At 40.9% G+C, this 27,437-nt stretch overlaps 1 protein-coding gene across 1 annotated transcript; it reads left to right on the top strand.

Moving 5' to 3' along the window:
- The first annotated feature begins 11,723 nt into the window (after nt 1-11,723).
- Nucleotides 11,724-12,218, top strand: LOC136356187 (uncharacterized). The gene has a single exon (XM_066309774.1). It carries the CDS (start codon nt 11,724-11,726, stop codon nt 12,216-12,218), a length of 495 nt encoding a protein of 164 aa, XP_066165871.1.
- The last annotated feature ends 15,219 nt before the right edge of the window (nt 12,219-27,437 follow it).

The following is a 27,437-nucleotide window of genomic DNA, read 5'->3' as shown; positions in this document are numbered from 1 at the left end:
TTTCCAGTTCCATTTTTTTTATTTTGCAGGTATGTGTTAAACTTTTAAAGCTTTTTTTATATTCACTTAAGCTTTTTTTATATTCACTTAAGCTTTTTTTATTTTCTGAAATTTGTGACGCAAAGGACCTGTAATTGACGGTTATATATGACCACTCTTATACATTTTCATTTGAAAAATGGCTTTCTCACGTGAAACTGTCTGCGAGTACTTTGACATGCAAAAATTCCCATTTCAAATACCACAATGTTATATATGTGGGAGAACCATTAACCATCTCCGGCTTTGAATTATCCCAACGCGTACTGAGGCATATATATATATATATATATATATATATATATATATATATATATATATATATATATATATATATATATATATATATATATATATATATATATATATATATATATATATATATATATATATATATATATATTACACACACACACTAATTAATGTTACTGGACTCGGTCTGAAAAGTGTATTTACTTCATTTTGTTGATCAAACAACAGAAGCAACCGCGTCATGCATGGAACATATGGCAAATTACTATGATAGCAGCAATGGTTTTTTTAATACTATCCCAAATATTGTCGCACCAAGCCAAATACATTACTAAAAACTAATTTTGTAGACTGATGATTACCAATTTATACAAGTCTTTAATAAACCACCTGTGACCTAGGCCTGTAAAAATTAATCAACAATTTCCTTATGCATTTAGAAGGAACCGCATGTGACAATCACATTTTCACAGACATCTCTCTTAACGAAATACCTGTCAAAATGAATTCTAGTGTTAGTTTGTTTCTGATAATCACAAGTCATGCGAGAAATGTATGCAAGCAGCTATATAGGATTTGGACCATAATATGTTTACTCCATGCGTGGTCTCCTTGACATCTTATCTATGAAATACTTCATTACTTTGCCATGTATGCTATTCTTTTGACTTCACCTCTACATACATATTTGGCGTTCTAAATAACATCAAATAAAAATGTCATTAACTACAAATTTCATATTTAGCGCTATAAATCAGTGCCTCCTCTCTTGCTCTCTATACTTTGCATTGATGCTGTCATATTGAGTAATTTGGTGATCTATTTGTGCATGCTTATATCTTGTTGATCACCTTCTAGCTCTAGTTTATAAGTAGTGTGCAAAGTACTCTATCTATAAGTTTTATTTTCTCTTTCCATAGGTTTTATTTTTTCTGTACAGGGCCGGATTGTCCTATCATTATTAGAGTGTCAAACAGGGTTTACGATTCTGATAGGCCCTTCTGTTTTGGGCACTAGCGGAATTCGGAATTTCACGGAATCCGATGGAAAACCGGTAAATTCCGAATAAATTTTATAAATTAAAATTTGAATACAAATTTCTGTAGAACGAGCAGTTCTACTCTCCAAGGGCCTGTGAGTTAGTCCGTTCGTTATAATTCATTCTAACAATATATCAACTATTGCATCCTGGATGGTTTGGTTTTTTTTGATAACTGAGGTACTTGCATCACCCGTTTTTCATGTACGCATGGCATGTGTGGAGCAGCAAAGGTCTGTTTGCAAATCTAAATTTGTTGCACAGAATTCCATTCGTAGACATTTTGGTGTATAAAAGTTTCTAGACTTCTAGTGAAAAGCGAGAAAACAAGTTTTCCAAAGGCTAATGATTATCCTTGGTCTGTATTTTGGAGGAAGATATGCTAAATATTTGTTATGGAAATGATTCATTTTATAGGATTGCTCGTATGACCAATGTGACACATCTCCTTATAACAATGAACAATTTTTATTTCAACTATCAAACATTCAGGCATATGGAGCATATGATTGTGAACATTGTGGGCATCTCAAGTAAGACGAGCTAGTTATCGTTGCCATTCGTATCAAAGATAATCAGCTCCCACCCAAGGGTTTTCCCTTCAAGACTTTACTAATGGCAAGTCCTTGCAGTGGTTTTATTTCATCTTTTGTCTTAGCTTAAAGTTGCAACAGTGAAGTCTGTACAGTGTAGCTTTCATATGCGGCTCGCAACGTTTAGCCTTCTGCCTTTATAAGGATAAGTGAAAATTTGAGTTTTAAAAAAATTTAGAGATGATTTCAGGTTTTCTTCACTTAGCCTTCAGGTTATAAGGATAAGTAAAAATTCGAATTTTGAAACATAATTTTAGAGTTGATTTCAGGTTTTCTTTGATGTAGTTTGTTTTCCCGCATTTTTTCAAAATCAATAAAGGACACGCATATAAAAGCTTTACATGTAAATTATATTTTGTCATTAATAAGATGTTTCACTTATAATAATTATAAATGAAGAGATGAGACATACATAACTATAAAAAGGCAGTCTGCTTCCGTCTTTGCTGCAGCAAGCAAAAAATATGTAAAGCTCCCAAGACGAGAGGCCATATCATGAACTGTAGTCACCTCAGATTTCTCACCGCCATTTAGGAGTGGGAAGCTTTAGGAATTCTAGTATGTCTTTATTGCAGTATTTGTCTTGGCTCCACATACACCAAGAAAAAAAACAAGTTTGTAAACTCTAGGGTTAGCAACAGCACAGTGCGGATAGGAAATGAACCGCGCCCTCTCACTCTGTTGCATGTTCACCCGGCTCAGACCCCTGAGTGAAGAACGGGGTTCAACCAGTCCCTAGCTTTTGCCCTTCTAGGACTCCGTAACCCGACCAAGTGCTGTTGGTGATATGCCCTAGAGGCAATCATAGAGATGATTGTATCACATACTATGTTTACATATTTATCCGAGATTGTTTGCTTGAAATAGATAACTCATTATTGGTTAACGAATATGTGATTCTTTCATGAGACTCTTTATGTTGTACGTTACTATTTTTAAAGGATCCCTGATCAAATATCATATGTGGAACAAATATGTTTAAATGATCAGCACATGTATTAATTGATGATCATGTCTCATGGATTATAGTATCGAGATACAAAATTAATAATGTGGACACATGTTGGGGAACATGTTGTTGGATAGACCCAACATGAGACATTGCAAGAGCTATATGCATGTGTTGTGTCATCAGTGATCACATTTAGCGTTGGTGTTGAATCCTTAGACCTGAGATTATCATGGTTCCCAACATGATAAACGCTACTGCGTAATTGGGTAGTTATAAAAGTAGTTTTCGGGTATGCTAGAAACATGTAGTGGGATATGAATAATGATGATGGGATTTGTCCCTCCTATGGAGAGATATCTCTAGGCCCTATGATGTTATAGATTATAGAAGTGCATGGCCATGCCAAAGGTGATTGAGGAGTCAATCACAAGTTATAAATCTATCACAAGTTCGAGTGAATGATTGAGCTATTAGAGGATAGCACATATCTAGCCTTGAGTTTAATCGATATCGTGAGGCAAAGGGGTTCATACAAGTATACACTAGAGGTTCTGCTAGGGGCTGCTGTTGACACGTGGAACGAAAAGGTGTTTTCGGGTTACAGCCGAGTGTGCATGAACCTACAGGGTCACACGCTTAACGGGCCGGAATAAGGGGATTGGATGGAGATCCAATATGAGCTTAATTCAGATAGGGATCCGAATAGGAGTCCTACGGGCCTTGGAGGCCCGAGTCATGGATCCTATATATTCGTGAGGGGTGTGACAGGCAGAGGTATTGTATCACGTGAGAAACCCTAGCCGCCACTCTCCTTCCCGAGCAAAACCCTAGCCGCACGCGGGTGCTAGCATTTCTGCGCGTAGTGTTCTGTCCCTATATGTGTGGATACCGGTAGAGGCGCTGCTGCTTTGCGGTGCTGATCAGCGTGTGTGTACGACATGGAGAACGCACGAGGAGGAGAAGGTCGAGCTGGTGCGATCGACTACTTCCTCTACATCGACGCGCGCTACATCGCGAGGGTTCCTTCGACTTCTTAGCACTTTCTTCCGCTGCTCAGCTTGTCGACTGGTAATGATCTATGATCTAATGCTTGCATGGTTCCTGATTTACGCGATAGAAAACTTTGATTTATGCTGTCGTAGCCTACGCGTATCCAAACACGTGCGTGTGTTGAGAGATCACCGTAGGGCTGTGGCTAACTTAGGTTGGCTTATGGGGACTAGGATTAGTTTATATATTGATGTGGAATTGCCTCCAGCGAATGAGACTTGTAATTGGAGTATATTTTAAGTGGTAACCATATCCAGTGAACCCATGGGTCTATAACCTTGTCCCCACCTCCGACTCCGGCCCTACAGGGTGAACTGCCCAACACCTGATCGGGGAAATTGCCACTCCTGGTAAAACATGGTCACAAATATCTAATGCAACGTTTGGCTGACAAAATCTTGGATATAATTGAAGAATTTTGTGTTTCCTTCGCCAGAAACCAGTCAAGCTCTTTGAGAAATTCTCAGCCATCTCATCTGCCAGCGAGGACATGCATGCGCAACAAATTCTCTACCATCTCGTTGACAAATCAACCTGTGTGAGACGCCTTCAAATTGGTTCTCTACATTCAACTCCGTGAAGCAGCTAGCATCTTAATTTTTGAGATTGCTGTCGTCGTTGATCACTACCTCCTGAGATACACCTGCCATTTGATAGCAGGAAAATTGCTCGGTTTTGCAATGCACATTGTTAGCTTTCCCATTTGATACTTCAGTGGGTACCACTCTGTTTTGTCACAACTCTATCGAAAATACCGAAATTTGCCCCTCTTTAACCTCTCTTCTTCGCACCCAACCCTTTTCCACGTCCAAACTCCAGCCAGCAACCGCTGCCATGTGGACCGCACCAATGCAGTTGGCTGGCCAATGCTACACCTACTCTACTACCACTTGCATCTAGACTCTGCTCGCCATCCCTAACGTGGCCGAGCTCGAGCTCATTCCAGTCGAAAAATCCATCTTGAGCAATTGTCGACCGAAACATGTGAAACTTTTAGGTCTCCAATTTAAATCATAATTTGAGGTAACCTTGTTCATTTTGTTCAAACAAAACAATCGCTATGAAATAATGCAAAATGACCGTTGTGTAATTCATGTTATACTATGAATGAAAAAATTGAGTGGATGGTCGAGCTGGATGTAGATGCCGCAGCAGAGTGGGTGCTGCCAGGCAATGATGGGAGTGGCGGCACCTGCTGGACCTCAACATGTGGTTATGCTAGTTATGCCTAGCCAAAGTTAGGGACAGTTAACTTCGGATTGGTGTCAAAATAAACATTTTTAAAATTTGGCAATACCAAAATTTTGATAAATTGACAACATTATCAAGATTTGGTAGGATTGACTCAATATAATTTGACCAAGATTTCATAGGCATTACCAATATTTGGTAACAATAAACTAAATATAACCACATGATTACCAATTTTACTAAATAATGGTATGCTGAGAAAGACCCAAAAATGATAGAGAATCAATGTTGAAACAGGGAAATTTGGTATTTTTGATAGAGTTATACCAAAAGAAGAGGTAGGATTGACATTTTTACAAAGCCAACGAACCTGGTGGCACACGAGCTTACGCTTCCGAACAGCATAGCGAACGAACAATTTTCCATATTGTTGTCAGTGCGCATGCTTTTCTTTTCCTAACAAAGAACGGAGGGGAAGACAGAAGGTGAAATATCCTTGACATGGAGATCAGGGTGGCATAGGGTAGCTGGTACCAGATATATACAAAAGTTCTCAACAGAGATAAGACATGTCAGCAAATCCACCCTGTTTATGAGTCTAGCTAGGAAGATTATTTGTAATAGATGGAATGATATCTCTGTTAGTTTTAGCTTAAGGTAGCAGAGTTTAGAGAGGTCAATTAAGTAATGGAGATCTCCATAGAGCGATTTAATTATGAATGAAATAGCTCTGGGTAAGATGTGAATGTGCATTTCTATACATGACTCGAACATGTATACTCTGAAATCTTGTACAGTGGTTTATTTTGGCTTGTGCTGCAGGTGGTAGCATAGTTAACTAGGCTGCAGTTTGATGTTTCATACAGTAGTTGTCACTTGCAGTACATGCTCTTGCATGTGCTTCTGTACCAGCTCAGACCATATATATAACTGACGGAGCAATGGATAGGTCACGCCCAGAACCCAGATGGCCACAACCCCTGCACTATTCTCACCTCACAAGTCATGCTTAGAATTGGGAAGCATTGGGAATTTCATTATGTCTAATTCTCACTATTGGGCTGGAATTTTGAGGCAATTTTGACCAGAATCTACAGCAGCATGTACGAGAAATTATCATTTCTTACAACTGGCGAACTTCGGATGGAAAAAAGTTAATTAAATGGAATATTATTTCTTTTTTTACGTTACATGCTTCAGCGTTTTTCTTCCAAAAAACCACAGACGGAATAGGGGCGTACACATTGGACGAAATCATCCTGTTTATAATTTGATAACCCATAAAATTGCCCAGAGGCCACGTCCATTTTATCTCTACCACATATTTTTTAAAAATAGATGATTTCGTTGATTTTCATATTATGTTCGATGATTCATCTTATTAAAAAAATCGGTGTAAATGTGCTAAAGTATATGAGTTATACACTGGTGGAGAAACCATCTTTGGTCGGTCGGCCAAATTCTACAATAGTCCCGGTTCCAATAAAAATCGGGAATAAAAATCATCTTTAGTCCCGGTTTAAAAGTTAAAGGGTACTTTTTGATCTTTAGTCCCAGTTGGTAACACACCAACCGGGACTAAAGATCATTTTTAGTCCTGGTTAAACAAGTTGTCAGAGCGTGTCAGGCCCCAATTATTTTTAGTCACGGTTGATATAAACAACCGGGACTAAAGATCTATCTTTAGTCCCGGTTGTTTATACCAACTGGGACTAAAATTTACCCCAAGCCACGCGATCTTTTATCTCTTCGCGCGTCGATCTGTGTCTCCCTCCTCCTCTGTCTTATCCTTAGCTTCTTCCCCTCCACTTCTTCTCCTCACTTCTTCTCCTCTTCCTCCTTGTCCTCCTCCCCTTCCCCTCTCCTCTGTCTTCCTGGCTGCAGAAAGGGGCGGCCGGCACGGAGGCCCGGCGGCAGCGGCTGCCCGCGCGGAGGGCCCACGGCGGTAGGCGGCGGAGATGCTAATGGCCTCCCCCGGCGGCGGCAGGCGGCGCCTCGGGCCGCCCGGCATGGGAATTTTTTTTCTTTATTTCCTTTTTAATGTGATGTGAATGGCTGTGATTTGTGCCATCTGTGATTTGTGCGGTCTGTGATTTGTGTGATCTGTGATTTGTTCGATCTGTGATTTGTGAATGATAATGGGAGATATGTGATATGTGAAGTATCTATGATTTGCTATATGTTATTTGTGATTTGTGATGCGATTGTGATTTGTTATTTTTATAATGATTTGGAAATACTGAACATCAGAAAAGAAAACAAAGGAAAAAAATCTTTAGTCCCGGTTGGTTACATCAATATGTATCTTTAGTCCCGGTTGTAAGGGTTACGGATAAGGTATACCCTCTATCCTTGAATATACGCTATACATCGATATGGTATATCTGCGCGTATACAGACGTTCTATGTATACGCTAAGGAAATTCATCACGGAGTCCACAGATGGAAAGATTCCGACCCGGATAGGACTGGGTCGTCACTGTATCGTGTAGGGTCCGATGTCTCTGAGTCCTACTTAGAAACCACCTGACCTGCGGTATAAAAGGGACCCCCCGGGAGGACCTAAGGCATAGAATCTCATAGCCAGGACAACCACCACAGCCTACAAAGCCGGAGCCTACAGGAGCCAAGTCGCCGGTGATCTAGTCGGAACAACTCGACTACGATCTCGTCGGTATCATCGAGTTCCACTATGCCCTTTGTAATCTATGACTTCCATCATATAATCACATATCAACTGGATTAGAGCTATTACCTACCAATGGTCCTGAACTAGTATAATCACTGTTTTTTGTTTGCTTGATGTCGTACTACGTAGATACTCATACCAGCGTACCCCAATACCCTCTATATCCGGTCTGCGGGTTTCCCCCGTCGACAGTGGCGCACCAGGTAGGGGGCCTTGGTGCTCAAGGTTCTACTACTATACCGTCAAACTTCATCGACAACGGCATCAACCAAGGAGTTCCGACTTCAACAATGCTGGCGTGTACTCAAGTCGGCGAAATCGTCTTCCCGTTTTATACCACGGTGCCGATCTCGACTGGTCCATCAATGACCGGAAGCGAGAACGCCGTGGCTACAACCCCGGACGACTCCATGTCGAAGGATCCTCCCGCAGAAGTGGAGAATGGAACGTCGACGACATCCAAGCCCGAGGAGGATCCAGGTGCGGTCAAATCTTGTCCTTCCGACGAGTGTCACAAGCCGATAAGGACAACTTCCGAGGTGACAAGGTCCTGGTGTCCTATTCACAAAACCAGAAAACACACCTTGCAAGCTTGCTTGGTTTTTCTCAACGCACAAGCTGAGATCCGCGCCTTGAAAGAGCGTGGAATTCAGCGCACTTCGCCGAGTCGTGATGTCTATTGTCCTATTCATAAGACAAAAAATCACGACCTCTGAAGCTGCAAGATTCTTCTCAACGCCATGAAGACGTCGCCTCCTAAGGTCCAGCAGTCACGAATCTCTCCTAGAGATGTGAACAAGGAATGAGGAACGATGGTCATCTCAGACCGATTCGTTGGGGTGATCGACATTGATCCCCACGAGCCATCAGTCCTACACTCGCTCGAGGACCAGGGTTCATCGTTGACAAGTACACCACGCGATGTGTTTGCTATCGAAGGGACCAGCGCGTTTGCGCGCGCCGACGCGGAAGCAGAGAATCAAGTGGTTACACCGGCCCAGCATATTGGGGCCATCAACGCAATACTGAGGGAAACCCCTTATGATCCCGTTCTGAACGATGATCTCGCACGGTGGACAGAACGACTACGGGAATCAGTAACCAACCTCAACAACGCATTTGAGGAGGCCGCTGCCGCGGCACACCCAGAACAACCGCCAGCTGGCGGTGCAAATGGCGCACCACTAGAACAGCAGGCCTCACCCCGACAAGCCACCCCTCCACACCACGGCACCAGCGATCTCCGTGACCATTTAAATGGCCGCCGAGAAGCACGACGCGCGCAAGACAACGTAAATCGTTCCCGACATCGTCTCTCTTCACGACGTCGAGAGAACGAAGAGCGAGGAGGACACCCGAGCGAGAACCGAGACCATGATAACCGCCACAACCACCATGAACGCGATGATCGCGAACAGCGGATGCCGGGCGATACTGGTCCCGGACGCCGCCATGACGATGACGATGATGGAGATCGGCGCCGGAACAACAACGGTGTACGACGAGAGGATTCCCGAGAACCCGGGCGTCATCCTCGGAATCGTACACCGAAGCCGAGTGACCCATCGTCGTCGTCATCATCCTCTTCATCCTCATCATCAGAGAGACATCCGCGAAGGACATACGATCGCCGACAACCCGCCGCCCCCAGCGCTAGGTGTAGAGCTTTCAACCGTTCGCTACGTGATGTCCGATGGCCTGAGAGATTCTGACCAGGAGCAATAGAGAAATACGATGGGAGCACCGACCCAGAAGAATTCCTTCAGGTCTACTCCACGGTACTCTACGCTGCCGGAGCAGACGACAACGCGTTGGCAAATTATTTGCCGACGGCATTGAAGGGTTCTGCGCGTTCATGGCTGATGCACCTCCCGCCCTACTCGATTTCTTCGTGGGCATATCTGTGGCAGCAGTTCGTCGCTAACTTCCAAGGAACTTACAAGCGCCACGCGATCGAAGACGATCTACACGCGTTGACATAGAATCCGGGCGAATCTTTGAGGGACTATGTTCGGCGCTTTAATGAGTGCAGAAATACAATCCCTGAAATCACCGACGCCTCTGTGATTCGCGCTTTCAAAACCGATGTCAGAGATCACTATACTACCCAGGAGTTGGCAACAAGGTGGATCACAACTACTCGAAGATTGTTCGAGATCGTCGATCGATGCATTCACGCAGACGATGCACTGAGACGCAAGAACGACAAGCCGAAAACGGGGGGAGAGAAGAAACCAGCCAAGGACACACCTGAATCAAGCAAGAAGAAAAGTAGCAAGAGTGGGAAAAGGAAAGCTCAAGCGGAAGTCCTCGCGTCAGAATACGAGCGCCCTCCCAAGCACCCAGACACACAAGGCAACGTCACGAAGAGAATATGGTGCCCTATACACAAGTCGGTCAGAAATTCTCTGAAGGATTGCCTAGTCTTCCAAAAGTCGTTGGAAAAGCAACTGGCATTAGAGAAGGGCAAGCGAGTACGTGTAGTCGAGAAGGCCGTTGAGGCAACCACTCAGGACTCGGACTCGGCACACCCAGATTCCGATCTCCATGTCTCGCACATGTTCGAAGGTTCCACGATGTACTCCTCAAAGCGAGAATACAAGAAAGTGGAGCGTGAAGATTGTTCGACATGGCAGGGGGCTGCACCCAAGATGAAGTGGTCCGAACAGAAGATTGAGTTCTCAGATGAGGACCATCCTAAGGCTGCTGTCATCCCAGGACGATATCCGATCATGGTCGAGTCTACTATTCGGAATATCAAAGTCGCGCGAGTTCTCATAGATGGCGGCAGCTCCATCAACCTCCTCTTCGCCAGCACCTTGGACGCGATGGGAATCCCATGAAGCGAGTTGACTCCCACCGATCAACCAGGTGCACAAAGACTACAAGTGCTCTAGCCCAGAGTTATTCAAGTACCTCGCGGAGGTCAGGAAGCTGGAAAAAAGATTTGATGGAATCGAGGTCCGACATGTATACCGCAAGGACAATATCGAACCAGACGATCTGGCGCGGCGTGCGTCCAGACGGGAGCCACTAGAACCTAGCACCTTTCTGGACGTCCTGACAAAGCCATCGGTGAAAGAGTCAAACGACGAAAATAACATAGTCGCCTTCGACATCAGCTTGGGGGCTACAGAGGTAGAACGCGCCGTTGCCGACATCGAGACCACAGACGACTGGCGGATCCCACTCGTTAAATTCATAAGTAGCGATGAGTTGCCCGACGACGATGCAGAAGCCAAGAAAATAACCCGCTAGGCCAAAATCTACTGTATGATCGGCAATGATCTATACAAGAAGGCGCCAAACAGGGTACTTCTCAAATGCGTCTCGTCCGACGACGGCAAACACCTCCTCGTCAACATGCACGAAGGGATCTGTGGATCACATGCCGCCGGTCGTACATTGGTCAGAAAAGCCTTTCGACAAGGATTTTTCTGGCCAACTACCCTCAAAGACGCTTGTGACATGGTACAATGGTGTGAAGCTTGTCAGTTTCATAGCAAACACACAAAGCTACCAGCCCAAGCACTGCAAACCATCCCTCTCACTTGGCCATTCTTGTGCTGGGGGCTCGACATACTCGGACCATTCCCACGAGGACAGGGTGGCTACAAATTCCTGTTCGTGGCGATCGACAAGTTCACCAAATGGATCGAAGCAACACTCACAGGGGAAATCAAGGCCGACAACGCCATCAAATTCATTAAAGGGATATTTTGCAGATATGGATTGCCTCACCGCATCATAACGGACAACGGCACCCAGTTCATCAGTGCCGACTTCCAGGATTACTGCATTGGACTGGGAGTCAAGATCTGCTTCGCTTCGGTCTCTCACCCTCAGAGCAATGGACAAGTCGAGAGGGCAAACGGCATAGTACTACAAGGAATCAAGACCCGTGTCTACGACAGACTCATGTCACATGACAAGAAGTGGGTCGAAGAACTCCCTTCTGTACTTTGGGACGTGCGCATCACACCGACAACGTCCAACAAGGAGACACATTTCTTCCTCGTGTACGGCTCAGAGGCCATGCTCCCCACCGAGCTACAATATCAGAGTACACGAGTACAGAAGTACTCCGACGAGGATCAGGAGGAACAACGAAATGATGATGTGAACCTACTCAAGGAACATCAAGAACGAGTTGCCGTCAGAGCAGCTAGCTACCAACAGGCTCTTCGTCAATACCACAAGAAGCGCATCCGAGCACGTACGCTTTCGATCGACGACTACATCCTCCGACGGGTTCAAAGCCAAGCAGGGCGAAACAAGCTCTCACCCAAATGGGAAGGACCGTACACGATCACGCAAGCCCTACGGCCAAGCGTATTCAAGATTGCAGACGGCGATGGTCGCGAGTTGGCAAATTCTTGGAACATTGATCAATTACGTAAATTTTATGTATAAATCAATAGCATCCATTCTTGTAAGACATCTTACAGCTTCAATAAAGCTATTTTTCAGGAAAAGATTACAATCAAAGTGTTCCTTCCCGATGATCCCTTAACCCGATGACACCTAGCGTTGAAACCTATCCTCATGTCCCTTTACGCCATCTTGACAAGGCCTCCGAGGAACCTAAGGGAACTTCGGCTTGGGACGCCCAGAGCCGATAAGGTCTTGTCGGATCCTGTAGAAACAAAAGACCATGTAAGATCTGGTCGTGTAAGAGTTCTCGCCGTGCGTATTAACCAAGCCGTGTAATCGGAAATCGGGTTTTCCAACTTCACGGCTGGGGGATAGGATCAGTGCTTGTTCAACCAAGGCAGGTCAAAGGTCCAAAAGCCATATCTTCCAAGAAGAATTCTCCGATGACAAGGCTGGGGGTTAGGGAGAGTGTATGACTCAAGTGACTAATCGAAGTCACAAAGTGAGAAGACACTCGTACACACAGCATCCAGAGTAAGAAAGCTTAGTTAGATAGATTTCCTTTCTATTTCACAAGTACTTCTTACAGTCCGCAAAAAATTCCAAAATATATTACACTTTTTCCTAAGATATTTGTCACAGATATATAAAGACTACCAGGAAGGCCAATGCCAATCAATCGACTGGAAGACTTTCTCCGCCAGCGGCGCCATCGACTTCGCTAGGTTGTATATCTCTGCAGGAGTCCTCCGAGAACGAGAAAACCCTTCGCGGATGAACTCGAGGTGCAGCTGCGGATGACGATCTTGTATACAGGCCAGCACGTGCCCTCCGACATACCGGCTCGATCGACGTCACTCCTGCTTTAGGCCTCGTCGATACGCTTGCTGATGCCTTCGAGCTGAGCGCAAGCCCCATTCAGCCACGAGATGTATCCGGCCGCTGACTCCTCGGGATCCCCGCGAGGTACTCGGAGTTCCCTGCAGACTATGGCCATGGTTTTGCAACAACTCCTGAGGTACGAGTTGAACCACACCTCGCGACCTCGGAGTGCTTCCAGGGCCCGGTGCTTCTTGACTTCCAGCATAGTCCTCTCGAGTTCGGCGACCTCAAACTTCATCCTCCAGTACTGGATGCGACGATCACGATCGGCAAGCGCACTCACAAGGTCTGCTCGGCATGGAAACGACTAAGTTAAGCTGTTCTCCTCTTTCGAGAACACAGCAAATTAAGCCAATCCAGAAAGAAGAGCAAAGGGGATGGAAACAAAAAGAACCAACCTAAGGAAGTCGTCGCCATGCCCGTTTCCACGGGCAGATTCTGGTCCACGTCGTCCTGCGGCACATATGGCTCGAGCGCAAGTGCCGGAACGATTACAGGCAACTCAGGCTGCCCGCGCTGCTGGACATCCTCGACATCTACATCTGTACAAACAACAACAAAGTACCCGGAATCAAAATGCTAAAGAAAACTAAGGTAATGACTGCACACACAAAGGCAGTTGGAACCGACAAAAGTTTTACAAAGCATAATTGATTAAGGAGTACAGCCGAACTGAAGTCCTACTCTTCAAAAAGTGGGAGAACAGACTCTCCTAGATCACTGACTTCTTCCATCACGTCCTTACGCGCGTTGTTAGCCGCCCCCTGATCCAAGATCCTCTGGAAATCGAGTTCAGGGTGCGACAACCTTACGCACGCGAGGAAGTGGCACGCCCCGGTGTAGATCCCGTTGGACGTCTCCTCCCCGATCCTGGCCACATGCTTGGAGCGAATCACCTCCATCGCCGTCGCCAGTTTCGCGAGCGAAGTCGTCAGCAAGAACTCGTCGGGATTCGCCAGGATGGTGCTCATGACACCACACTCCCCGGCGAGCTGGTGTAGGCCTGTGTAGGTAACCCGCAGCGAACCACGGATCTCCGACAGGTTGTTCTCGAGCTCCGACATGCGCTGCTCGAGCCCCTGCCTTTGTCGCTCGTTGCCGGCCACCAGCTTCCTCATCTTCTTGAGGTCCTCGCGAACCTCTGCCAGGTCACGCGCCAGCTTGTTGGCGCGTTCATTCGCCGACGACGCCGCCGCCGCCCTCGCCTCCGCAATCTCGCGACCTATGCCGCGAGCGCCGGCCTGGAGGATGCGCCCCATCTCGACTTGGAGCTCCTCCCAGGTGAGGACGTCAGCAGGCGGGCCTCGAGCAGGCACAAGATCGCCGGCAGGGCCACTGGGCGTCGCCTCACGGCTCCTGGGCATGACTACGACATCTGTCGAGGCCACTGCAGGAGACGCACTGGAGTTCCCTCCGGACCCATCTTGCGCCGCTTTCGCCCGCGCTGCCTTGCAAAAAATTGCCATAATGGCCATCAAGACAAGCTGCCAGAATTCGATCAAGTGAAGGACCTCAAATTTGTCCACTTACTTCTCACCAAGTGTCACCAGCCTCTGCCGTCGCGGAGGCGGGGGAGACGCATCCGATGCCTAAGTAAAACGAGTACGGTGTGAGGACAACATCTTCCGACTACGCAATAAATGACCAAAGGGGCTCACCGATGGAGTGGGCGCCTTCCGATGATTGCCGAGCATGGAGGAGAACTTCCTCCCCTTCTCCACATCAATGCCACCTAATGGGGAGGGGAGGGGGGCGGTTGGAAGATCTAGCACCTATGGGCCATTACTATCCAACACCAATAAGATTGTATGTAGTAGTGTGTACCCTGACCCTTCTATTCCTTGTTGATAGCAACACCTCATGGATGCCCTGTCAATATATCTATGTTTATATTATAATAGAAAATAGTTGTCAATTTTTTTTAATTGTGTCCTCGTACTATCAACTTGGAGTGAATATGTCAGTTTTGTATGATTTGACTCTCCTCTACATACACCAGAGGACAAATATCTAATGCCTTGTTTGGTTCACATAATTCTTGATAGAATTAAACTCAGCATATATATGGTCTTGCATGTGCTTCCATAGTGTGCTTCTGTACCATCTCGTACCACATATAATCAAATTAAGAAGCAATGGATGGAACTCTCTCATAACCCGATGGCCAGAAGCCCAGCACTACTGCTACCTCACGAATCGCGCTTAGGGTTAGGAAGTATCAGGAATTATAACATGTCCATTTCTGATCATTTTGACAACGATCTGGACTGGATAGTACGTAGAGGGGCATTGTTTTTTCAAACCAAAGAGTTTTTTCAACCTTTGGTATGCTGAACTTCGGACTTTTGGAAAGAAACAGATAAACACAAAAGATTTCTGCCATCGAGATGTCTAGCTTCAACGTTGTTCTTCGATCGCCAAATCCAAAGACGGAATGTGGACCTACATATTAGCAGAAGCATTGGCAGCTTAAGACAAGCCAAAGAAATTTCATTTCTATTTTATTTCTCTATCTGAATGCCAACTCTTCTCTCTTGTAATTAATTAATTGGCAATTCTCCTGCTAAGTTACAGAAATCATTTCCACAAATATACTGGTTCAAACTGAACATCAGTATGATAAATATATTTTTTTATGATGTCAACCTCTTCTCCATCATAAATAACTGTTCAGCATAAGAAATATATTCAGACAAGTATGTACTTTTAATAATTAGGGTTTGATGGGTATTGGAAAACTATCCAATCAACTGCACGGACAAACAAAACCAATCGTTTTCTCTACATGTCGATTGTCGACTATTCGTGCTCTGATGAAAAACACAATTAGAGCGATCACTGCCAACGATTCGTATGATGTTAAACACTGCCAGTCTACCACCATTTTACCCTCACCATTTTATCCTTGCTGGATATATATAGCAATACCTCATTCTAATTCATCTGATAATAAATGGTAACACAATATGTATCAAATCATCCTTTTGGATAGTTTGGTTTTTGATCACTGAAGGTAACTTGCATCACCCGTTTTTTCATGTACGCATGGCATGCATACTGCAGATAATGTATGTTCGCAAGTCCAATGTCAGCGTGCATATGCGATTCCTAACCAATGAAGATGAAGGTGAAACTAAACTGCTGAAGTTATCAACAGATAGAAAACATGTCTACAAATCCACCCTGTTTCTGAGTCCAGAAAGATTATTTAAAACTGATTAAAGGATCTGTTATTATAGCTGATTGGACATCTAGAGAGTGATTTATGAAATAACCTAGATGAGATGAATGTTCGTTGCTATAAATGTCCCAGAAAATATATCCCTCAAACTCGACCATACGAGCGCAAGCAACAGCCCCAAATCAGATACAGTAGATTATTTCTGCTTTTGTGTTGGGGTTGGGGGTAGCTTAATTAATTTGGCAGCAAATTGAAGTTTCTGACAGTAGTTGTCACATGCATTATATATATGCTAGCTAATTTGCATGTGCTTTCCATGCCGTGCATGATTCTGTATATATAATCTCATATATATACCATATATGGAGGAGTATATATATATATTCAGGAAGCAATCGATGGATCACCCCAATAACCCAGATGGCCAGAAGCCCTGCACTGTTGTCACCTCACACGTCGCACTTAGGGTTAGGAAGCATCGGAAATTTTACTGTGTCGTTTTTCAACAATTAGGCTGGAAGTTTGATGAAATTTTGAAGTACAACAATTTGTACCAGATTGTAGGGGAAAATAGTTTTTTCTGTGCTGAAAAGAAAAAGCCTCCCATTTCATGAACTTTGCATCTTTCTTGAAGAAAAGATAAATACAAGAGTTTTATGCTTTTGGAATAGCTTCAACGGGGCCGTTCGGTGGCCATAGGCCGTGCCATCAATAGTGTGAAAAAGAATCTGATAGTAGCTAGCTGCGGCAGCTAGAATCCTGATTATAGTCCATGAGAGTAAGGATAATAACTTAGCCAGCAGCCGGCTAAAAGTCACTGCCATGTCACTTAGCCATGCTCTAAAAACTCACCTGTATAATGGGTTGGCTATAAGTTGACTGATACATTACCTAATTAAAACATCTAAGCAATTAATATATGCATGTACAAAACATCCGTTGTGGAGCAAGCGCCGGCGCCAGCAACGGGCTGGGAGCGGGCGTTTCGCCTCGGATATAACGCTCCGAGCCGGCGACTCGCGACTCACCCATTTCCTTCTCTTTCTTGGTTTCTCGCTCCTCCACGTTGGATTCGATGACGTAGCTGTCGATTTCGCTGGCTGCCTGTACATTACTATACTTGCTCTGATAGTAGCTGCAAGCTTAAAGACAACCCAAATAAAGAATCTCAATTCACTTTTTGTTTTTTTGGTCTACCCACATGCTAAGCCTTCTCTCCTGTAATAATTAATTAATGGCAGCTTTCCGGCTAAGGGTAACACCAATGTATATAACAAAAGTAATCCATATAGATGGGACCCACATATATAGACTATAACTAATGTTATCTTCACAATGTATATGGATAGCAACTAGTATTAGGAGGAGAGAGAAAATAGAGACAAATAATATATTTTATTCTATATGGGCAGCCCATATGCTTATGGGTGGCTTTTGCTATTTTCTTGCTATGGACTAGTTACACAATGTGGTTAGGTGGCTGAATGGAATATTTTATTGCTTATTGACTAGTTTTAGGCAGCGTTCGAGAGGGTGAGAGAGTGAGTTTGTTTGTTTCGTTTTCCGCGCGCACGTTTCCCAAACTACTAAACGGTACGTTTTTTGCAAAAATTTTCTATAGGAAAGTTGTTTTAAAAAATCATATTAATCTATTTTTAAAATTTAAAATAGTTAATACTCAATTAATCATGCACTAATAGCTCACCTCGTTTTGCGTATCTTCCCAATCTCCTCAATCCCCTTCTCCTCAAACACACCCTTAGACTACATTGTGGATGCCCTAAGTTACAGAAATCACTTCCACAAATCTTCCTTGGTTTCCATTTCCATTAGTACGCTTCCCAGCTAAACGGTGCATATTTTAAATATAATTTATATAGAAGTTGTTTTATAAAAAGTTCAAATAAATCTATTTTTAAGTTACAATAATTAATATTTAATTAATTACGAGCTAATTAGTTTTAAACGAACAAAACCTAAGCTTTACTAGAATCTCGTTGGAGCCCTTAGTAAATGGTTGTCACTAAGAAAACTACCCTTTTACAATATAAGACAAGAACTGTTAGCTATTAATTTACCAAAATAATATTTTATTATCGTTCTTTTCTTAATTTTATCCATCCAATGCAGTAAATTTTCCTTTTAAAATGCTAAGAGTTGATGTTGAGCTAATATATCGTGCGTATGAATGATGTTTCTTTTTTTTCTCCCCTTTCTATCTTATGTTACCAAAATTGCTTACACGGCAACAGAACAGAGATAACCATGAATACAGCAAGGGTAAAATATTTTCGGATGTAACACAAAGATGTCGACACATTTATTTATGTTCTCTTATATGTATTAATCCATCCTTCTTTTTTTTCACCCCATGTAGTAATTTTTTTTTAATAAATACTAAGAGTTGACATTGAGCCGATGTCATACGTATCAATAATAATGTTTCTCTTTTTCCTTTTTCTTTTACATTAAAATTGCTTACGCGGCAACAAAGATAACCATCAATAAAACTAAGGTAAAATATTTTCAGGTTTGCTAGAAAGATGTCGACACATATGTTCTCTTAGCTATTAATTCCCCCAAATATTCTTTCATCATATTTTTTTCTTTTTTTTCATCCCATGTAGTATTTTTTTTAATAAACTAGGAAGGAAGCCCACGCAGATGTGCGGGCAATTCACTTATTGTTTATAAAAAGAGTACTAAAAGATATCTCGCCATATTCACTATGAGAATCATTACCTTATAATAAAAAAATATTTATTCTGTAATATAGACCATAAACTTTGATATACTATATGATAATGCCTATTATATTCAAACAAAAATCACTTTATTATCACCATCCTTCACAAACATATGAACATACTAGTTAATATGTGTTTTGGTTTTTTTTTTCTTTTACTATACATCTAATTCACTTATGCATTTTCATGGGTAATATACGAAAGAATAATTTATATTGTCAAAATTTATTATGCTAATTATTAACACTATTAAGATGATTCCCTAAATATAAAGAGATATAATGTGGTTCCACGTGCCATTTTCGATCGTACGCATGTATGTAACATGTATGTATGTACGTACGTACGAACGCACGCACGTACCTACGTAAGTAGGTATGTTTTTCATGGTGAATAGTAGTCTCTCGGATCTATATATTTTTTCTTGGTTTTTTACAAATATTTTCCCCTTGTAGGGGATAATGTGTGTATGTGTATTCACAGGATGGGTATGCATGTGTTTATATGAGCGCCCAACTGTTTTTTACATCATTATAAAAAAATACAAGTGGTGCCAAGACGACATTGCTTCCTCGACAACATCGCTAGGAGTTAACGCTGAAAAAAAATCTACCATACATGCGAAATGGTATATACACTCTCTTTTTTTTCTTTTTACATCTCTCGTGTATGTACGTATATAGGGAGGGATTAATTGTTTTTAGGAGCAAGGCATTACTTCGATAGATCTAATATAATGGTTGAATATAATGGATCCACCGGTTTAAGTGTAAATTGATGGCAAGGTGTTTTACTTTTATTCTTAGATTTTGTGTTATTTATCAAAGCGTTACGTGGCTTCTTAGGATTGTAGGAACCCTATTAGTCATACTCGCAATCTATTTGTAGTCAACTATTATTTGTTGTGGCTTGGTGGCAACCTCTACTTATCATTTGTTGATGATTGCCTATTTAGTATTATTTCTTATCTTAGGTGCTTGATGACACACGTGCTCATTGAATTATTAGTTTGGTTTTTCATCTAATTTAAGTGAGAAAGGGAAAAAGAAATAAAGATGTGGGGCTTGGTGTGCGTAAGTATGCATGTACGTAGTACTATTTTTAGTACGTATGTAACTACTTACCTGCACGTACACATTATAGATGTGGAGCTATTTACAGATAAATTTAATTGGTAAGTTTTTTAGATAAATCTAATGGTTAAAGCTAATTGAACCACCAAATTATTTTTTCCCCGTAGACGTGATATATGGTTACTTAAAAAGCGCTCTATAGGAAGTTTGATCAATTTTGATCATCTGGATTGACTTAAGATAAAATGAAGCATATCATCAAATTCTTTTTATAATGTCTTATTCTTGTTTGGTTTCCATATAATGTCCAAATGATGTATTTCAATTTTATATAGTAAAATAAAATATAGATAATATGAAACTTGAATTATTTATTGAATTATAAATAAAAGAACAACTAAAAGAACTTTAAAAATTATAATTGTTAAGCTATGTAATTTTTTTATAATATATAACGTTGTCAGTTTTAGGGGGGGAAAAGGAGAGGATGTGAGGGGGGAGGAAAGATACGTACGTATCTACACGTGGAGGTTGATACACGTACGTCACGTGAAGGGATGGAAAGTGGGCTTTTTATGTTTTTATATTGTTAGATAAATCTAATGGTAAAAAATAATGCATGGGTCCACCGTGATTAAGTGGAAATTATTGTTTGGATTTTTTCCTTATAATTTATTAGAGAGCCACGTGGCGATTTAGGAGTGTTTATAGGAATCCCACGTGGCGGCTTGAGAGCGTTTGTAGGAAGTTTAATGGACTTATATAAGATAGATACTAAGAGTTGACGCTGAGCTGATATCATACGTACCAACGATGTTTCTCTTTTCCCTTTCTCTTTTGTGTTACTGAAATTAGTTACATCGCAACAGAGATAACAATTAATAAAGCTAAGATAAAATTAATATTGGTTTTTATAGTATCTATTACACAGCGTTTTCTCCATATGTTGGCCATGGATTTCTCTTGCAATCATGTAGCCGCAGAGGATATGCAAGTCCCCAAGATGAAGATATTTTATATCTCAACTACATGCTCTCGTGGAAAACTCAAAGGGATCACTAATGAAGATTAAATAAATAACATCGCTACTTGGTTGAGTACATTCTAGTTGATCTTCGATCCCACGATTGTCTCCCTTCGACATTTTTAGTGAAAATGATGCCCGGCTTTGATTGGGTCTATGCTGGGCAACTAGATTGAAAGGAACTAATAAGAAACCAAAGTTGGCGTAAAAGGCGCCATTAGAGCTTACATTTTTTAGTGACAGAACAGAACATGCCAAAACACCGACCACTTTCAGAGAACTAATTCAGACTCACATACTCCGGGTGTGTTTAGTTCCTGAAAAAAGTTAAAAATTTAAAGAAAGTTGGGAGTTTGGAAAAAAAGTTAGAAGTTTATGTATATATAAAAGTTTTTGATGTGATATAATGTGATGGAAAGTTAAAAATAGAGGAAAACTAAACACGGCCGGAAACTAGAAAATATAGCGAAGGAAGCAGTTCTTTCCAGATTCCTCATCTGCATTTATCATATTTCAAGTCACGTACGGCTTCTTAATCGTTGCAGTTTTACAGGGACATGTCGATGAAAGCATCAGTCCCCTCTGTCAGCTTCAGCAGCGGCAACGCCCTTCGCTGTTGCAGGAACGACACAAACCTTACAAGCAAGTTAAAATATATTATAAAGAACGAGTAAGTCAGTAATTTCTCAAAACCTATGGACGAGTATTTCAGGTAATGTTTAAAAGAATGTTATCCTGTGAGCAAAACAGTCTGATCGGAGAGAATATCGTAATTGGATGGGCAATCGGGCACACTTTTTCCTCTATATTTATATGTTGTGTGCTCTTTGAAATATCAGCAAGGTGATATGTTGGACTGCGATCTCTCTTATCACAAAGTATGCTACGAGGCACAGCAGATACTGGAACTTCTATAGACTACTGTTCTTGTACTTGAGTGGTTTGCACAGGTTACAAGACGTTTCGACTTTGATTAAAGTTAAACTACTTTAAATTTGACTAATTTTATAAATAAATATGATAATATATCAAAAGGAGGTAGTATGTCAAAGTTAAAATATCTTATTACCTGAAACGGAGGTAGTATGTTATTACAATTTTCAGAGATATATACATGTATCAGACAACTATACTCGACCATAAGGATTTGGACTGGGAGGATCCAAGAGCAGTCGCCCTACATACGGCATCAGTTGTTCTCGTGAAGTTCTAGCTAAAGATGATCACATATGCATTCTAACCCCAGAAACAGTAAGAGTAATAACATAGGAGGGGGTCTGTCTTCGGATCTCGTGGATATGTGATCATCTTGATGAGGTCAGGTACGTTCCTGGAGAAACCAGAAAATGAAAGTACTAGCTGATAAGTCGTGGACGCTATTTAGCATGTCTGTGGCTCGGACCACTACTACAGAAATCGACTTTGGTACCGGTTAGAAACCATCCTTAGGTGCCAAATTTAAAACAAGCGCCCGTTAGACAACACTGATGACATGGTAACATGGATGCCGGTACCTATGAGTGGTACACTTTAAAAAAAAAAACAGCATGCTCACTCTAACAAGAAATCAAGTCGCACAACTAGTGACAAAAGCCCAACAGAAAAGAAAAAAAGGCGAGCTTTACCAGAAGGGTCGAGGCCAGGGTGGAGTTGTGCGCCAGTCGGCTAGAGAGCAGGTTCAGCTTTGGCCGCGGCGGTGCCCTGCAGGAGGACGGTGTGGCGGTGAGGCAGCCTGGGTGGCAGAGAGGAGGTCGGGGAGAAAAAAAAAGTTGTTTTTTATTTTATCTGGCAGCTGGTGCCAATAAAGGGGAGAGGAGGGGCAGCTGGTTTTATTTAAATTCATCGTTTAGTAGTTCAAAAAGTATGCATGTGGAGAATGAGTCAGCTGCTGCCGAACGCATAATTGTAACAGTTGCGAGCAAGTGAAGAACGCAATAAACAGAGTATGCCAATCCAATTTGCTTGGTTTTTTCTCCCATCAGGCTTGTTGCTCACCAGTTCATAAAACTTCCTACAAATACTCTCAAGCTACCACATGGACATCCTATAAATGCTCTCAAGCCGCCATGTGGCATGTGGTATTTTAATAAATTAAAAAATATCAAAAATTTCTAAAAATAACCCACCATTGATTTTCACTTAAATCAGTGGGCTTATTATTTATGCCATTAGATCTGTTATAGATAACACAAAACTAATTAAATCTATCAAAACAAACAAACTATCCTCCCACCCCTCCAGCCGTACGTGCGTATATAGTATGTACTTACGTCTTACTCCTTCTCCCAACTCTTTTTTTAACTAATTTTTTCAATAGAAAAATAACTAATAATTTAAAATCCATATCACCCATATTTTACTATGTACAAAAACTAAAATACATTATTTGATCATATCGCATCAAAACAGAATCCGGTTTTTAATTTATTTAAACAGTAATTTTATTTGTAATTAATTAAGTAAATCAACATCTATATTACTATTTTGCTCTATAAAAATTTAAATACATCATTTGAACATACTGGCAACAACCAAACAACCACGAAACATTAAAATATTAGTGTCATCTTAAATCATTCTACGCAATAAAGATTCATCGAACTTATCACATTTAAAAATTAGAAAAAAATTCTTAGAAATTTGAGCATCATTATCATTATATACTAAAAGTCTAATAAATTTCCTATAAATGCTCCTAAACCGCCATATGGTATTCCTACAAATGCTCCTATACCGCCACGTGGCACTTTCCTATAAACCGGTGGACCCAACATTTTAAATCATTAGATTATTAATTTTCACCACTAAATCTTATCTTCCAAAAAAAAAATCTGTACGTTCCCCCACTCCAATCACAAGTTCACTTAATACGTTTTAAAACGAAAAAAAATGTGCACATGTATGTACGTACTCCCTCTCTCCCCCTCTAACCCTCCCCTTCCATATTTCCTATTTTTTTGGCTAACACCAAATACGTGTAGTATAAAAATTAATTAGATAGCTAAATAATCTCTTGGTACATATATTTCTATATAAAAATTATAATACGTCACTTGGATGTATATACCCTTAATTTTCAGGGGTGAACTCAGAAAAAAAATCGGGACATCACTTGGATATTATCAGGGACACTACACATACAAATTATTTAATTACTGAGTGATATGTTAATTAATATGACATGAATTATCTATTATTATATACTAAAGATCCGTTAGATATCCTACAAATTCTCTCAAGCTACCACGTGGCTTCCCATAAACGTTCCTAAATCACCACATGACGCTCTAATATATCTTTATATAAAAAATTTTGAGAAAAAAAATCTTACCCAAACCGGTGGACCTTATTTTAAAATGTTAGATCTATATCTTAAAAATAAAACCTACCGATCGATCAGGCTGTCAAAATCCATATGTACAATTCACATATCCACTTCCCTCCTCACGGATGAGACGAACCCACTAGCTTTCGCCTCTTTTTTCTTCCTTACGACAATTAAGTTAACAACTGAATAAAAGAAAATCCTAAAAAGAATTTAACAAAAATGGTAGGCACATTACTTTATACCATTAGACATCTAACAACTTCTACTAACTTAATTATATCTCTCAACATGTATATGAGGTCTATTTACCTATATAAATATGTAAAGCTAAATCAATCTACAAACGTACAAATAAATCTGTAAATCCATCTATGAATGAAGCTCTTTTTAATTACTATGTCTGTCCTATAATGAATCCTACAATTTTATAGGAATTAAGAAAGAATGTAAAAATATACTAAGATTCCCCTCTCTAAATAAGGCTCATTAAATATGTGGTATGTGCAGAGTTAGAAGATGGTTAGAGTATTATTGGATAAAAAATGAATAATGGATGGTTCGATGGGATGAGTAGTATTAAAATGTATAAAATTTGAATCCTTTAATTTATGGATGGAGGTAGTACAAGCAAATAGAAGTATGTGATTATGTCTTTAATTAGATAAAGAAGCCATATTACCATATTCTTAATAGGAAATTTCTTAAATTAATATATCCTAAAATCTATAAATGCATCTTTAGTATACAAGAAAAAGTATTACTTAAAAGTTTAAATTAAGATGCTAATTTTTTTCAAAAAAGAAACATATATAGTATAAATGATAGTTTCATATGAACCATATCCACTGTTGCGACATTTTTTTCTCATAAATTTAAGATGACATGATTCATGTAATTTTAGTTTACAATTTGTAACAATCCGTTCTCTAGAACAACACATCACAGCCTATTTAACCGGCACTCACTTACAGATATCACCCCACTTACACTTTCGTTGTCGCTTCATGTAAAATAGTCAACACGAAAATGATATGGTTAGAGGGACAATGCCTTACAAGTTAGTTGCACTCTTGCTTAACTAGCAAGATAGTACTACTGAAGTGCACACAACACAAATCACATCCTTTAAATAAAACATAGGCCATATCTAATCGAACTAGGATGTCACAGACACCCCCTCAAAAGACCTGACGTACCCATCGGTCCAACATATGTATAGATAAATTAAATGCCCAGAAACATATCCCCTCTTTGCACGTCTGTACGTCCAGTGATCGAAACTAACTTTCAAAACAATCCCAAACAAATTATTGATATACACATATTTAGAAGAGAAAAAATATTTTTTTAAAAAAAATCATATACATAAACATTCGTAACAAAATTTCAAACACCACTAAATAAGATGCCCGCGCTGATGCGCTACCTTCCTAGTTCTTTAAACATCAGTGACGTAGTCGTGCATAGTTGTTGAGATACTAAAACAACCTCTCCCCCAACTCGCTTTCCTTTGCCTTCCTGATCTCTCTCTCTCTCTCTCATTTTTAAAGTTTGTTTTTCTTTTGTTCGTTTAGCCACATGCAGGCTCGATCACGCTCTGCAATTTAGTCCTAGGAACCGTGCCATGAAGAATTTCTTTTATGCTCACCCAAACGGAAGTACATCAGTATTCTCTCCGTCCAGAAAAAATATATATAAGTATGTGAAGCATATTTTAAGTTTATCTATAAATTTAAGCATTTCCGTCCACAAGTATGATGCTTTGTAATGTTGTACAACGTCCTTGTAAGGTACTGTCCTTTCAATGATAGAGACAGATATTGTAAAAGATTGGATCACGTATTCGTAATTTTCTTTCCAATTGCAACACTTGTTAACCGCGGAGGTCTTCTCTACTGTGTTCTGTTTAATAAGATATATATGGGTGGTCTACTTTGAGCTTGCCACAATGAGGGCAGACATTATTTTTCACACTTAATTTAGTGTTGGACTTTTGAATATAGATTAATATATGTTATCCTAGATGATGTTACCAAATTGTTTTACAGTAATTTTTTCTCTAACTATTTCACCCACGTACCAATAACGGGTGCGGCTCTACTCAGTGTAAAATTACTGTGTCGGCAGTGAGAGGCGTTGGCCATACTGAAGGTGACACGGAGGAGGTGGATGCTTTCAATGACTTGTTCAGTTGCTCATTGTCAAGCTGCAATTACTGCGGAGCATGAAGTGACCGGAAAAATCCAGATGAGAAATTAGAGCTGCATATGCAACAACTGCTTGGCCATCAATTTCTTTGTTATTATCCCCCAGTTGCAGTATGAGTTTGTTATGTAACTATGAGTTGTTCTTCGATAGCGTAAGGTGTTTTGGGCGTTTGTTGTGTTGCACTCTTGTGGCTCAAACTTGAGCTCAAACAGTGCCATTTAGATAACTTTTGTTTCAAGCTATTAATGAAGCTCGAATTTTAAGGCTTTTTTTGTTTCCAATGTGTTTGGCCCTAGAAGATTGATAGAAAAAATCGCTCGTTTTTCACGCGCACGTTTTCCGATCTACTAAACGGTGCGTTTTTTAAAAAAATTATATCAGAGTTGCTTAAAAATTTATATTGATCGAGTGTTAAATTTTTAAAAAATTAATCATACGTTAATAATTTATCTCGTTTTGTATATCTTCTTAATCTTCACTAAACTTCCCCTCTCAAATTGTCAGGCACAGGGAAAAATATTGACGCGCACAACTTTAATGAAAAGGCTAACAGGCGATCGATCGCCTGGAGCGATCAAACCCCCTCCTCCACGTGGTTTCTTTTTTTGGCATCGCATTACTTTCCTATTTTAATAAACTAAGAAGATAGACCACGTATTCGCGCGGGCATGTGTCGTACGCTATGTTTGAACATCTACAATATATGATTTCTCCATAAATTGTTTTCATTAGCATTGCTTTTATAATTGTCTAACCAAACTATTAGTTATCTTTATAACATATCATATTTAATTAATCCCTACAAGCAAATATTT

Source organism: Oryza sativa, chromosome 4 (genome assembly GCF_034140825.1).
Source record: "Oryza sativa Japonica Group chromosome 4, ASM3414082v1".
Classification (NCBI taxonomy): domain Eukaryota; kingdom Viridiplantae; phylum Streptophyta; class Magnoliopsida; order Poales; family Poaceae; genus Oryza; species Oryza sativa.
This window is presented reverse-complemented; position numbering and strand designations above follow the sequence as displayed.

Excerpts from the sequence above, each read along its gene's own strand:
- LOC136356187 (XM_066309774.1), top strand. The coding sequence starts at position 11,724 with ATGTCACATGACAAGAAGTGGGTCGAAGAACTCCCTTCTGTACTTTGG.